At 42.7% G+C, this 13,393-nt stretch overlaps 1 protein-coding gene across 2 annotated transcripts in view; it reads left to right on the top strand.

Moving 5' to 3' along the window:
- The window catches only part of LOC134571536 (aldehyde oxidase-like), a 77,404-nt gene that overhangs the window by 40,579 nt on the left and 23,432 nt on the right, over positions 1-13,393 (top strand). For both annotated transcript variants that reach the window (XM_063429869.1, XM_063429868.1), the window contains 3 exons: positions 3,340-3,436; positions 10,879-11,003; positions 11,684-11,817. In XM_063429869.1, coding sequence (XP_063285939.1) covers positions 3,340-3,436; positions 10,879-11,003; positions 11,684-11,817 — 356 coding nt within the window. The remainder of the gene's footprint in view (positions 1-3,339; positions 3,437-10,878; positions 11,004-11,683; positions 11,818-13,393) is intronic.

Genomic DNA, 13,393 nt, shown 5'->3' with positions numbered 1-13,393 from the left:
TTCTGGGCGAAATTAAACCACCGACTGCAAGCAACTTCCTCGCAATAGCCAGGCTATAACCCACCACACGAGCGGCCTCCGAGATCTCTGCCCTCTCCAGCGGCTCGAGCTCCAGGTCGGCAGCCTCTGAACAACCACCCACCTGCTTTAAAAAAACAAAGAAACAGCTGGACTTGCGCGGAAGGGCGGTCGAGAATGTGCACCAGGTTGCTGACCACTCACCGTCAGGTGGTACAGGTGAAACAGGTGGGTGACGCCAGTCTTCAGCCATGGGGTGTGATGGAAGGTGGGAATATAGTAGGTGATTGCCTGGATGGGTGTTGGTATGGAAATCGAGTTTGTGTGGCATAGTTTGCACCTATATTTATCCAAAATTCTAAGAAAGGATTGAATCAAGGGAGAAGTAGCCTGGCATTTGGGTCAAATCGCAGTCGGGAGCCACATTAGACTAATAAAAACGTAGGGTTTCAAGTTTGTGGTGCACCCACTGTGGGGGCAGTGTTTTAATGAAAAGTGGCATAGCTGAAGCCAGAACTATAGCATGGTAGTAGAGTTGGATGTTTGGAACCGCAAGCCCTCCTAGTTTAATCAGAGCCTGCATGATCTTAGCGGTGACTCTCTGCCTACCACCTGCCAATATGAAAAAGTTTATATCTGCTCTAATAGTTTTAAAATAATGTGGCGTGATATCTAAAGGTAGCATTCTAAACAGGTATTGTAGTTTCGTGAGAATGGACCTTTTAAGCATTATAATGCATTCAGACCATGACTGGAATATTAGGGCCCACTTCATTAACAGTTGTTTGCATGACCTTGACAGCGTAATATAATTAGGAGAGAACAACTCCGCTGGGTTCCTTGTAACAGTGATCCCTAGGTATTTTATATTATCTGTCCTCCAGTCAAAAGAGTATGTGGCTCATAGGCTGTTCAACATATTTAAGGGCAGACCAACAGGCATTGCTTGGGTTTTGGTAGTGTTAAGTGCGTAGTAATAGACCTCTCCGTACTCTTTAGTCATGTCTAATAAGGCTGGCAGTGATTCCTCTGGGTGCACTCATTTTAACGTGGATGGTCTCTTGTCCAGCCCCATGGATATTAGGGTGGTCCCTGATAGTTTGTAGTAAAGGTTCGAATACTAAGACGCATAGTAATGGCGAGAGGGCACCCCTGTCTCATTTGGGATCGTTTGAGCTCTTGGAGTAGTAGGCTTTGCTTGTTTGGGGAGTTCAATCCCTTAACATTAAACAAACACAAAATAAAGCACCGCGCTTACAGCAGCAGTGGCTTAGTTTTGAACAGCTCAAAATACATAGTAAAAACAAAGAGAAAGTTACCTGCGCTCTGGCCCAAATTCCTATGTACATTTGAACAAAATGGAGGCTTTCTAGTTTCATTCCAATGGCCATTTAAATATAAGCTCACCTGCCACGTCCCTTAACATTATACATCAGTACTTTCATAGTTTGTATGTATACAACAGCTGCTGCTGTGCTTAAGTCTGACCATGTCTCCCGCGGTCCAAATATTGTTACTGGGGCCAAGTGGGGTTATCCCAATCTTGTGTTTGTTAAAGTATTGTGTTATAGGTCGAGGGATGGGTTGTCTCGGGTATGGGGAAGTTGGTAAAACCAAACCATAGCTCACATGCAGTGAGCAGGAGCGTGCACTGGGCATACTAGGCATGCAGTGTGGGGGTAGTGGCAGACCGTATGTCCAGGAACAGAATGTATAGTCTTGGAGGAACTAACACAAAGCTGGTTGGCATCGTGACTGGAAACGTGAACTGGCAACGAGTGTACTTTTTTATGGTCTGTTGGTGTGGGGTTGTGTGGTAGTCAGCCCTCCCACCCTTACAGGCAGAGTCGTGATCTAGCCATAACTTAAGGCAGTATGTAAAGGTAAGTACAACACATAACATTACTCAACATTAACAAAAATAAGGCATAGAGGTATCCTAGCATCCCATAGGGGGCTCTACTCACGAAATCTTCTACCGTGAGCTCAGTCGCAGCAAGTTAAACTGTGTTGAACATATCAGTCCCAGAAGCACAGGCTATGCTTGAGTCCATTCCTGTGTCATTCTGTGGACTCAATGTTGCTCTGCTCTAGGTATGGTTGGAGTTGGGATGCCCTATTCTTGCAGCTTGGTCACCCCCCCCCCCACCTTCTACAGTTGCAATAGGATGTGTGGTGCCGTGACGGTGTACCAGCCGCTTGGCCGGGTATCCCCACCTGTATTGCATCTCATTGGTGTGAAGAGTTGTAGTAAATGGAGCCAGACTTTTCCGAAATTGCACCGCAGGCACTGAAAGGTCAGTGAATATTTTTAGGTGTTGGTAAGGTTCTCGGAGGTCTCCGTTCCTGCAGGCCCTTGTCAGCTTTTCCTCGACATGGAAATAATGCACTCGGGTGAGCACATCTCTAGTCGCAGTGGGCGATAGCTGTTTTGACCTCCTCAAGCAATGCGCCCTATCAACCAGTAGTTGATCCAAGTGTATTTCAGGAGTAAGCGCCTGGAAGAGACCCAGCAAGTAGTGTGGCAGTTCCCACGTTGTGGACCGGATTCTGAGGTTATTCCTCCAAGAGCGATCCTCCAACTTGACTGTATGCATTTGTATGATGTCATCTAACTCCTGCAGTTTATCCGCTCAGGAGTTATGCGCTCTGGCAAAGTCCTTCATCTTGCTCTCCATGTGCTCGGTGCGTCGGCCGACATCTTGCATCTTTTTGTGCAGCTCTGTAGCTAAGGTCTGTATCTCAGCTTTTATAGAGCTTTGTATTGTAGTGGCAAATTCAGCCATCATTGCCCTCATGGTTATAGCTGGGAGGGGTCCCTCCTCTTGTGAGGAGACTGGGGTGCCAGGAGCAGTCACCTGATAGAGGGCTGGCGCCATCTTGGGATATTTGAATATTTTGGGGAAATAATTTTTTTTACGTTTATCTAAATTACCGGTAAATAACTTGAAATGCTTCTCCTACAATATTAAATCGAGGCCATTGTATGTGCTCATTATCTTGCATATTTTAGTGAAATAATTATGAACCTATTGATGCAGAGGGAACGTAAAGGGTATTTGGAGTTGAATGTAAAGAGAGGTAATTAAAGAAGCAGGAAGTGCAGATCTGAAATGGAAATTCTAGGCTAAGAGCATATGGTGCTACGCAGTACAATCTGATTTAACGTCCTCAATGAGCCCTATAGCGGACACTGGTAATTACCAAAACTTCAAATGCCAACTTGTTTTAAGGGAATATTATTTTTTTCACGACAGAGCATTATTTTCGGAACACTGCATGTATGAGGGATTTATTTAATTCTGTTTGTTCTCTTTCCAGGATGCTATAAAACACAATTCCTTTCATACGCCAGACAAGAAAATACAACAAGGAAATGTCGATGAAGCTTTTAAAAAAGTTGACAATATTCATGAAGGTACTGAGAATAGATGACCCAATTGGGACACCAATGGCATTTTTTTTTTTTTTTTACAAACATATTGATTCAGAATAAATGCAGGAATTTATTTAAAGTTGGTTGAGGATGAAGAAGCGGTCAGAGAATTGTTGACTGACCTAGTATAGAGGTTCAGTACTAAATTAGACTCCAGGTCCTACTTGACAGGTGATCCTGTAGTCACATGTTAAATACCATTCAATGCTTTAGTTTAATGGCTTTATCTTCACTAATTACAGTATCTCACAAAAGTGAGTAAACCCCTCACATTTTTGTACATATTTTATTATATCTTTTCATGTGACAACACTGAAGAAATGACGCTCTGCTACAATGTAAAGTAGTAAGTGTACTGCCTGTAGAACAGTGTAAATTTGCTGTCCCCTCAAAATTACTCAATAGCCTAGTCCATCATTATGTAGAGCAACAATTCTTTTTTTTCAGATCCTCAGAGAGTTCTTTGCCATGAGGTGCCATGTTGAACTTCCAGTAACCAGTATGAGAGTGTGAGAGTGTTAACACCAAATTTAACACACCTTCTCCTCATTTACACCTGAGACCTTGTAACATTAACGAGTCACATGACACCGGGGAGGGAAAATGGCTAATTGGGTCCAATTTGGACATTTCCACTTAGGGGTGTACTCACTTTTGTTGCCAATGGTTTAGACATTAATGGCTGTGTGTTGAGTTACTTTACATTGTAGCAGTGTCATTTGTTCAGTGTTGTCACATGAAAAGATATAATAAAATATTTACAAATATGTGAGGGGTGTACTCACTTTTGTGAGATACTGTAACTCAATGTTGAGCATCTACAATACCTGTATTTATATATATATATTTTTTTTTTAAAGAGTGCAAAACAAATTAAAAAATATACACATAAAATCAGGCATATACACATACATTCAGGCAATCTTCTAAAACAAAACAAAATCCAGTCGTATTTATCCACATTATTATTTGATAGTGGCATATGCACAAAGGTATAAGAGGATGAAGCAAAACCATCTCATGTACATTTACATTTTTATAAATATTAGCTGGTCTTGTTCCAACTTATCACATTGCCTTGTCTTACAGCTTTACAACAAATGGATACCCACAAATGTTGTCCTTATCCTAATGTGACTATCATTAAAATATCATGTGAAAAGAAATTAACTAGTAATTGATTTTTACCATGCAATTTTTTACCTATGGACACTCTTTCTGAGATTGAACCCTAATATCCATCGTACCGCTTACTTATCAACAAACAATTGATAATTGCAGCATCCCTGAAAAACTTGACATGAGACACCCAAAACAAAAATGAATGATCTCAAAAAATAGAAAACACACACATGTCAATATTTCAGCTCACACAGGAGCTTTTGTGTTGCTATTGGTGTGCTTCCTGCTACACACTAAATAAAGGAACACTTTGTTATTTATTAGTGATGGACCATTTTGTTTTGTTTGGTATTGATACTGGTGTGATGATACTTGAGCTCCATACAGTACCTCGCTTTAATTAATGCTCATCCATTCTTTGTTGTACGTGGACATGAAATACTCCATTGAATATGAGCATGAATGATATAGTTGAAGTTCATCAGGAATATTTACTAAAAGAGCTATTTGCTAAACTAGAAAATAAAGAGAACTGCACATTTTAGGCCAGAATTGTCAACCAGGAAAAATAGCGGAAATAGAAGATTTTTTTTCCCCCAATCTAAGCTAAAATGTGAAATCCCTTTGTCAGTCATCCACAAATTCCAGTTTAGTGAATAATTCTGTGTTGGCCAAACTGTTGCCGGCATTGAATCTGTTTGTGTTCTCCTAAGAATTTACAACTTTTGTCTAGTATTGTCAGGGTACCTGAAGTCTCTACCTCCGAGAGAGGTAGAGACTTAGACGTTCATCCGTCCGGACGCCAAGTTTCCTCTGTTCCTCGCGGTCGACCCGGTCACACAAACGCCGGCCGCGAGGGAGTCTCTTCCTTTTGTAGCATGGTGCCCGGAGGCCGACGTCATCACGCCAATCCGGAACGACCTGTCACTCAGTCCGAGACAGACTAATCAGGTTTCGTCGGAGGCGTGTCTATCCTCTCTAGCCAGGGTATTTAAACATACTTCGCCCTGTTGCTCATTGCCCTGTCGTGGTTCTAGCCTGTCTAGTCACACAGTGCTCTGGTGTTTCTCAGTTTTCCTTTTGGTTTCGACCCGGCTTGTTTCCTTACTCTGTTTACCTCCGTTATCCTTGACCCGGCTTGTTCCTCGCTTACCTGTCTTCTCGTTCCCTCGACCTCGGCTTGTCTCTGACCATTCTCTATACTCTCTGTACGTTAGCCCGGCCATTCTAAGGACCGGTATACGTACCCTGTACCTGTTTGTACTTTGCGTGTTGGATCCCTGTCCCGATCCTGACATTACGACAGGGCCAATGGATCCTGCAGGTACAAACAGTCAGGTTGGTTCCTCTGATTCCAGGTTTGACGCCATGGAACACAGAATGGACCAAATGGCCTTAGCACTACAGGCATTGTTGTCTCGTGCTAATAATCCTCCAGAGGAGACGCGTCCTACTCCTATTTCCTCTGTAGGTTCAGGCCTAGAGGTAGCTACTGTAGGTGCCTCTTCCCGTGTTACTCCACCTGTACGTTATGGTGGGTCACCTGAGAAGTGTCGTGGTTTTTTAAACCAGATCAGCATTCACTTTGAATTGCAACCTCGCTCCTATCCTACCGATAGGGCAAAGGTTGGGTTTATTATCACCTTACTCATTGAGAAAGCTCTGAGATGGGCTAACCCATTATGGGAGAACGATAACCCGTTGGTATACAATTATACTGCCTTTGTAGCTGCTTTTAGAAGAACTTTTGACCCCCCTGGTAGAAAGGTCAATGCAGCCAGATTACTGTTGCGCCTGAGACAGGAGAACCGAACATTAGTGGATTATGCACTAGAGTTCAGGTCTCTGGCGTCAGAAGTTAAGTGGAATGAACAGGCTTATATGGATGTATTCTTGAACGGGCTATCAGATGTTATCCTTGACGAAATTGCTACTAGGGAGCTACCAGAGAATTTAGAGGACTTAATTTCGTTCATTTCTCGTATTGATGAACGTATAAGAGAAAGACAGAACACTCGAGAGAGGAACCTAAGACCTGCCTTTAAATTAGAACCTGCATTTCTAAGTCCTGAGTCCAATACCTCACTAATTCCTGAACCTATGCAGATAGGCAATACTCATCTCTCAGAAGAGGAGAGACTGTACAGGAGAAGGGAGGGATTGTGTATGTATTGTGGAGTCAGAGGTCATTTACGCCTGAATTGTCCTGTTCGCTCGGGAAACGCCCGCACCTAAGTTTCTCTAGAGGACAGGCCTTGGGTGTTTCTATTTTGTCCTCTACGCATAATTACAAAAATCACAGGCTTTTACTACCAGTTTCTTTAACATGGAAGAAGGAAGTACTTAAGACCGTGGCATTGATAGATTCCGGCGCTGCTGAGAATTTTATCGATCAAGCCTTTGCCACTAAGCACACTATTCCTTCCCAGTTAAGAGAGACCCCCTTGGCCGTTGAGGCCATTGATGGTAGACCACTACTCGAGCCTGTTATTACTCGTGAGACTATATCCATGAGCCTGTCTGTTGGTATCTTACACGAGGAGAGTATATCTCTTATGCTTATTTCGTCCCCTTCCGTTCCCATAGTCCTGGGGTATCCATGGTTAAAGAGACATAACCCTACTATCGATTGGGAGTTAGGGGAGATACTCTCGTGGGGTCAGGGTTGTCAGGAGAGGTGTTTACAGAAGGTATCCCCTTTGGCTGTAATTTACACACCTGACACTACTACCCAGCCTAAAGAGAGACAGATACCTCCTTTGTACATGGACTTAAAGGCAGTATTCGATAAAGAGAACGCTGATACTCTACCTCCACACAGGTCCTTTGATTGTAAAATTAACCTATTACCTGGTACCATGCCTCCTAGGGGCAATGTATACCCTCTATCCACTAAAGAGAATGCTGTTTTAGAGGAGTATATTCAGGAGAATTTAGACAAGGGATTTATCAGGAGATCCTCATCTCCTGCCGGGGCTGGGTTCTTTTTTGTTAAGAAGAAGGATGGGTCACTCAGACCCTGTATCGATTATCGAGGGTTGAATAAAATAACCATCAGGAATGCCTATCCTATCCCCTTGATTACAGAACTCTTTGATCGGTTAAAGGGCTCTAAGATTTTCACCAAGTTGGACCTCAGAGGGGCGTACAACTTGGTGAGAATTCAGCAAGGCCATGAGTGGAAGACAGCGTTTAATACCCGCTATGGTCATTATGAGTATACGGTCATGCCTTTTGGTCTCTGTAACGCACCTGCAGTTTTCCAAGATTTGATTAACGAAGTTCTTAGGGAATTTCAACATGATTGTGTTATTGTCTACCTGGATGACATACTCATACACTCTAAAGAGATTGAGACCCACCATCGACAAGTCAGACAGGTATTACACAAACTTTTACAACATGGTTTGTACTGTAAACTTGAGAAATGCAGTTTTGACCAGACCCAGATAGACTTTCTTGGATACGTGATTTCTGGGGAGGGCTTTAAGATGGATCCTGACAAACTCCAGTCTATTTTAGATTGCCCATTGCCTCAGGGACTCAAAGCTATTCAGAGATTTATTGGCTTCTCTAATTATTATAGACGCTTCATTAAGGGCTACTCGTCTATTATTGCGCCCATCACCAATATGACCAAACAAGGGGCGGATACTAAGACATGGTCTACTGATGCTCTAGCTGCTTTCAAGAGTCTCAAAGAACTTTTTGCTTCTGCTCCAATACTAGTCCATCCGGATACGACCTTACCGTTCCTGCTCGAGGTCGATGCCTCTGAGACAGGAGTAGGGGCGGTTCTGTCACAAAGATTGGGGGTAGATAAACCATTGCACCCATGTGGTTTTTTTTCTAAGAAACTTTCGGGCCCTGAGAGCAGATATGACATCGGCGACAGAGAACTCTTAGCAGTCATTAAAGCCTTAAAGGAATGGAGACATTTATTAGAGGGAACCTTACACCCTATTACTATCCTGACGGACCACAAGAACTTGTCCTACATTGGGGAGGCTAAGCGCCTGTCCTCTAGGCAGGCTCGTTGGTCCTTATTCCTGACTCACTTCAACTATGTGCTGACTTATAGACCTGGTTCAAAAAATTCTAAAGCCGATGCCTTATCTCGCCAGTATGAACCTTCTACTGTACCTGAGCCGGTCCTTTCCTCTATAGTTCCGAAATGCAATATTGTCGCTAATACGAATCTCAGGATTCATTCTCCGTTACTGGCCGAGATCGTTAAGCTACAACATTTAGCACCTAGACAGACTCCTGTGGGTCGACATTTCGTTCCTCCTGCTCTTCAACTGGAACTGTTGCAGTGTTTCCATAACAGCAAGATGGCGGGACATCCTGGTATTCGCAAGACTTTTGCGTTGATCTCTAAGGATTTCTGGTGGCCTGCTTTACGTAGGGATACTAAAGATTTCATCGCTGCATGTGAGGTTTGTACTAAGACCAAACAACCTCATACGCTTCCTTGTGGATTCCTGCACCCCTTAGAAGTTCCAGAGAAACCGTGGTCCTGCTTGGCCATGGACTTTATTGTCGATCTACCTATCTCTAAAAAACAGACTGTTATCCTCACCGTGGTTGACAGATTCACTAAGATGGCACACTTCATTCCTCTGCCTAAACTTCCATCTTCTCCCGAATTGGCCGAGATATTCGCTAGGGAGATTTTTCGCCTACATGGGATACCCTCTCAAATTGTGTCTGACAGAGGTTCCCAATTTATTTCCCGTTTTTGGAGGTCCTTCTGTTCGCAACTTGGTATCAAATTGAACTTTTCTTCTGCCTATCACCCTCAGTCTAATGGAGCTGCTGAACGTACCAACCAGAAAATTGAACAATATTTGCGATGTTTTGTTTCCGAACACCAGGATGATTGGGTCGGTTTGATTCCTTGGGCAGAGTTTGCACACAACAATCTCGTTTGCGATTCTACTCATTCAAGCCCCTTCTTCATGAATTATGGCTTTCACCCGTCTATTCTTCCTTCGGCTTCTCCTTCCCAGGGGGTGCCGTCGGTTGATGTTCATGTTGCTAATTTGAGGAAGTTGTGGGATCATACTCGGCAAATCCTTACGCACAATTCTATGCTGGTTAAGAAACATGCTGATAAACGTAGAAGGGCGGCTCCGCTCTTTGTTCCGGGTGATAGGGTATGGTTGAGCACGAGGAACATCCGTTTAAAGGTGCCCTCCATGAAGTTCGCTCCCCGTTATATTGGACCTTACAGGGTGTTGTCTCGTATCAATCCAGTTGCGTATCGTCTAGCTCTTCCTGATACCTTACGCATCCCTAACTCGTTTCATGTGTCGTTGCTGAAACCTCTTATTTGTAACAGGTTCTCCTCCACAACAGCCCCTCCTTGTCCTGTTCAGGTGGAGGGTCAGGAGGAGTATGAGGTTAACTCTATTATTGATTCTCGTATCTCCCGGGGGAAAGTACAATATCTGGTCGATTGGAAGGGATACGGTCCTGAGGAGAGGAGTTGGGTACCTCAGGAGGATGTTCATGCTCCTCGTCTCCGCAGGGCGTATCACTCTCGCTTTCCATCTCGTCCCGGTTCTTTCCGCCCGGTGGGCGTATCTGAGGGGGGGGGTACTGTCAGGGTACCTGAAGTCTCTACCTCCGAGAGAGGTAGAGACTTAGACGTTCATCCGTCCGGACGCCAAGTTTCCTCTGTTCCTCGCGGTCGACCCGGTCACACAAACGCCGGCCGCGAGGGAGTCTCTTCCTTTTGTAGCATGGTGCCCGGAGGCCGACGTCATCACGCCAATCCGGAACGACCTGTCACTCAGTCCGAGACAGACTAATCAGGTTTCGTCGGAGGCGTGTCTATCCTCTCTAGCCAGGGTATTTAAACATACTTCGCCCTGTTGCTCATTGCCCTGTCGTGGTTCTAGCCTGTCTAGTCACACAGTGCTCTGGTGTTTCTCAGTTTTCCTTTTGGTTTCGACCCGGCTTGTTTCCTTACTCTGTTTACCTCCGTTATCCTTGACCCGGCTTGTTCCTCGCTTACCTGTCTTCTCGTTCCCTCGACCTCGGCTTGTCTCTGACCATTCTCTATACTCTCTGTACGTTAGCCCGGCCATTCTAAGGACCGGTATACGTACCCTGTACCTGTTTGTACTTTGCGTGTTGGATCCCTGTCCCGATCCTGACAAGTATACAGAAAATGGGGTTGTTATCAAGTAATGATGAGGTTGGCAACACGATATCAACACAAACTCAATGTAGTTCAAGAGGGTCCTGTACAGACAAGTTGGAGAAAAATAAGTGGGTCTTTGTTTTGGCAATAGGTGAGCTTCATATCGGAGGCCAGGAGCATTTTTACATGGAAACCCAGAGTGTTAGAGTTATACCCAGTAAGGACAACAAGGAAATGGACATCTACGCAGCAACCCAAGATCCATCATTTATGCAGGTGACTATTACACATCAGAGATAGAATGTGATTATATTGGGTATTTATAAAAGTGACTGAATACTGTGACTTAACAAGCAAATGTTAGTCAGAACTATCTAAGAAATGGTGGCAAGGAAAAATGTCAGGGAAACATAGATGCTTGACCAAGGTTAACCAATATTGACCAATATTTCAAAGGAGGTGAAAGTATAGTGTGCCAAAAAGTAACAATAGAAGGATAACAGAAATCACTAAAACCAATGCCAAAGCCATAATCCGGAAACCACAGCTCAGAATAGCCATAAATAACCAGAAATTACAGTAACAGGACTAAAATACTAAACTGTCCAATGTTACCCCAGTGGTTCTGAGATTTTAAACGATTAATTGGATTGAGATTAGACATAAAGTTCAGTTATGCCAGATGATGCACGAGTCTGTGTTTTTTTTCTAAATTTTGAAATCATTATAAAACAAAATATTTGCAAGTGTGAGCAACTTTGGACCTCCTGGTGGCACGAAGGACCAGGTGAACATTTTGCGAGAGAAAGGAACCTAAATTATAATACTAGAAAGAACTTGAAATTGACAAGTTATTGATGTTTAAGGCTAGGATGCCCTATTTCTGTTGGAATACAACTTCAGTAAATATTCAGTGATGTATTAGAGATGATATAAAAATCTTAATACTTACACAGGGTCTTGTGGCATCCACTCTCGGCGTCCCTTCAAACCGTATTCACTGCCATGTGAAAAGGATTGGAGGAGCATTTGGTGGTAAAATTGTCAAGACTGCTCACCTTGCAGCAATTACAGCCGTTGCAGCTAGAAAGTAAGTATGCCAACATTTATTTCCTTTGGCTTCAATAGGTATACATTTTTGCAACTGCCATATAATTCATCATAGATAATGAGTTTTGAAAGAAACGCTGAGTGCTCTAATGGAATAAAATATAGCCTTTAATAGTTAAGTTAAAAAGGGGGGTAAGTGCCCCTGTGAAATAAGTACTAATAATGCAAAACAAGAATATACAAGGCTAAACAAATAATGACTATGTACACAAATTCAAAGCCTTAATATGAAGATACCTACTAGGTAAAAGCACTTGATCGTGAGCTAATACCTAAGGACTAAACTCTGGGTGTAGAGCTAGTAGTAACAGGTATCAATCTGGAAACAAAGTATGTATAAATAACAAAAACTAGCAAAAGGACAACTGTAACAGAATAGGTCTACTGGAGCCGCTGTCTAGTGTGAAACTGAAGACAACGATAACAACGGCAGATCGTCGCTCAAAGAGAAAAACCTATCCTGCTGGATGATAGTACCTCAAAATAAAGAGCAAATTGACTCAACGTGAAATAATAAATAAATAAAAAAATAAACAAATACAGAGGTCCTGTTCAGAAGTTTTCAGTGTCCTCTGCTAAGTGCTATCTGCAAAAAAAAACAATTTTTGCAGTGTTCTGAAATGACCGTGAATCATATGGTCAGAGTAGTTACTGAACTAAGTTCCATGCTGAGAGCAAACCCCCCAGTGATCAGTCCCACATCAGAAGATGCTTATTAAAAATGGAGGCAAGCATAAATGATGTGTGTAGAGTGTACAGAGGAATTATGTCAGCACAATCTGTAGTTTACATATTGAATGCTACACCAAGATAAGTGAGACACTAATAATATGTATACATAGTGCAGAATATAAAAATATAAATGTCTGCACTGAAAATAGATATCAGCCTCAGTGTCTTAACTGTATAAAATCTTGTGCCGATGTGGCAAATACTTGGGATGTTACCAAGATACCTGTGTCGGCTGATAATCAAATATACACCTGTTATAAACCCTGGGGAACGATTCTAAATAAAGTCAAGGCTGTAGTTGGAATAAAAAAATTATAAATAAAATCGCCACTCTCAGGTCTGACAACGTGGCTACCTATACAGATAGAGGGAGAAAGATCAAAAAGCCTTCACCCCCCCACGTGATAGCAGGATTAAAGCTTGGGATCCAGAGGGTTGTGTGGTTATAATGGTCTAACACACACATAAGTTGTTCCATTGGATCACCGAGGGCCCCACACATCATTTATGCTTGTCTCCATTTTTTAACAAGCATCTTCTGATAAAAAGATAAAAATGAACCTCAGATAAACTCTTACACACTGTGAAAAACACGTGATTAAAAAAGGAACCCAATTGCTTTCAAAGATGTACATAAGGTAGTGAAAACACTAGATGTAATATTTCATAGCTTGGAGGTAGATTGTATCATGAAATGATTGTAACCAAAAGTTACCCACCTGGCTGTTTGATACAAAAACAGTGTTGCCAGGTTAAACAGTGTCAATTTAACCAGTTGTAAACCAGATTATAAATCCATAAGTACTATTCAACATGACAAAAAG

This window comes from Pelobates fuscus, chromosome 8, assembly GCF_036172605.1.
Source record: "Pelobates fuscus isolate aPelFus1 chromosome 8, aPelFus1.pri, whole genome shotgun sequence".
Taxonomy (NCBI): domain Eukaryota; kingdom Metazoa; phylum Chordata; class Amphibia; order Anura; family Pelobatidae; genus Pelobates; species Pelobates fuscus.
Note: the sequence above shows the minus strand (reverse complement) of the source record. Positions and strands in the feature narration are given on the sequence as shown.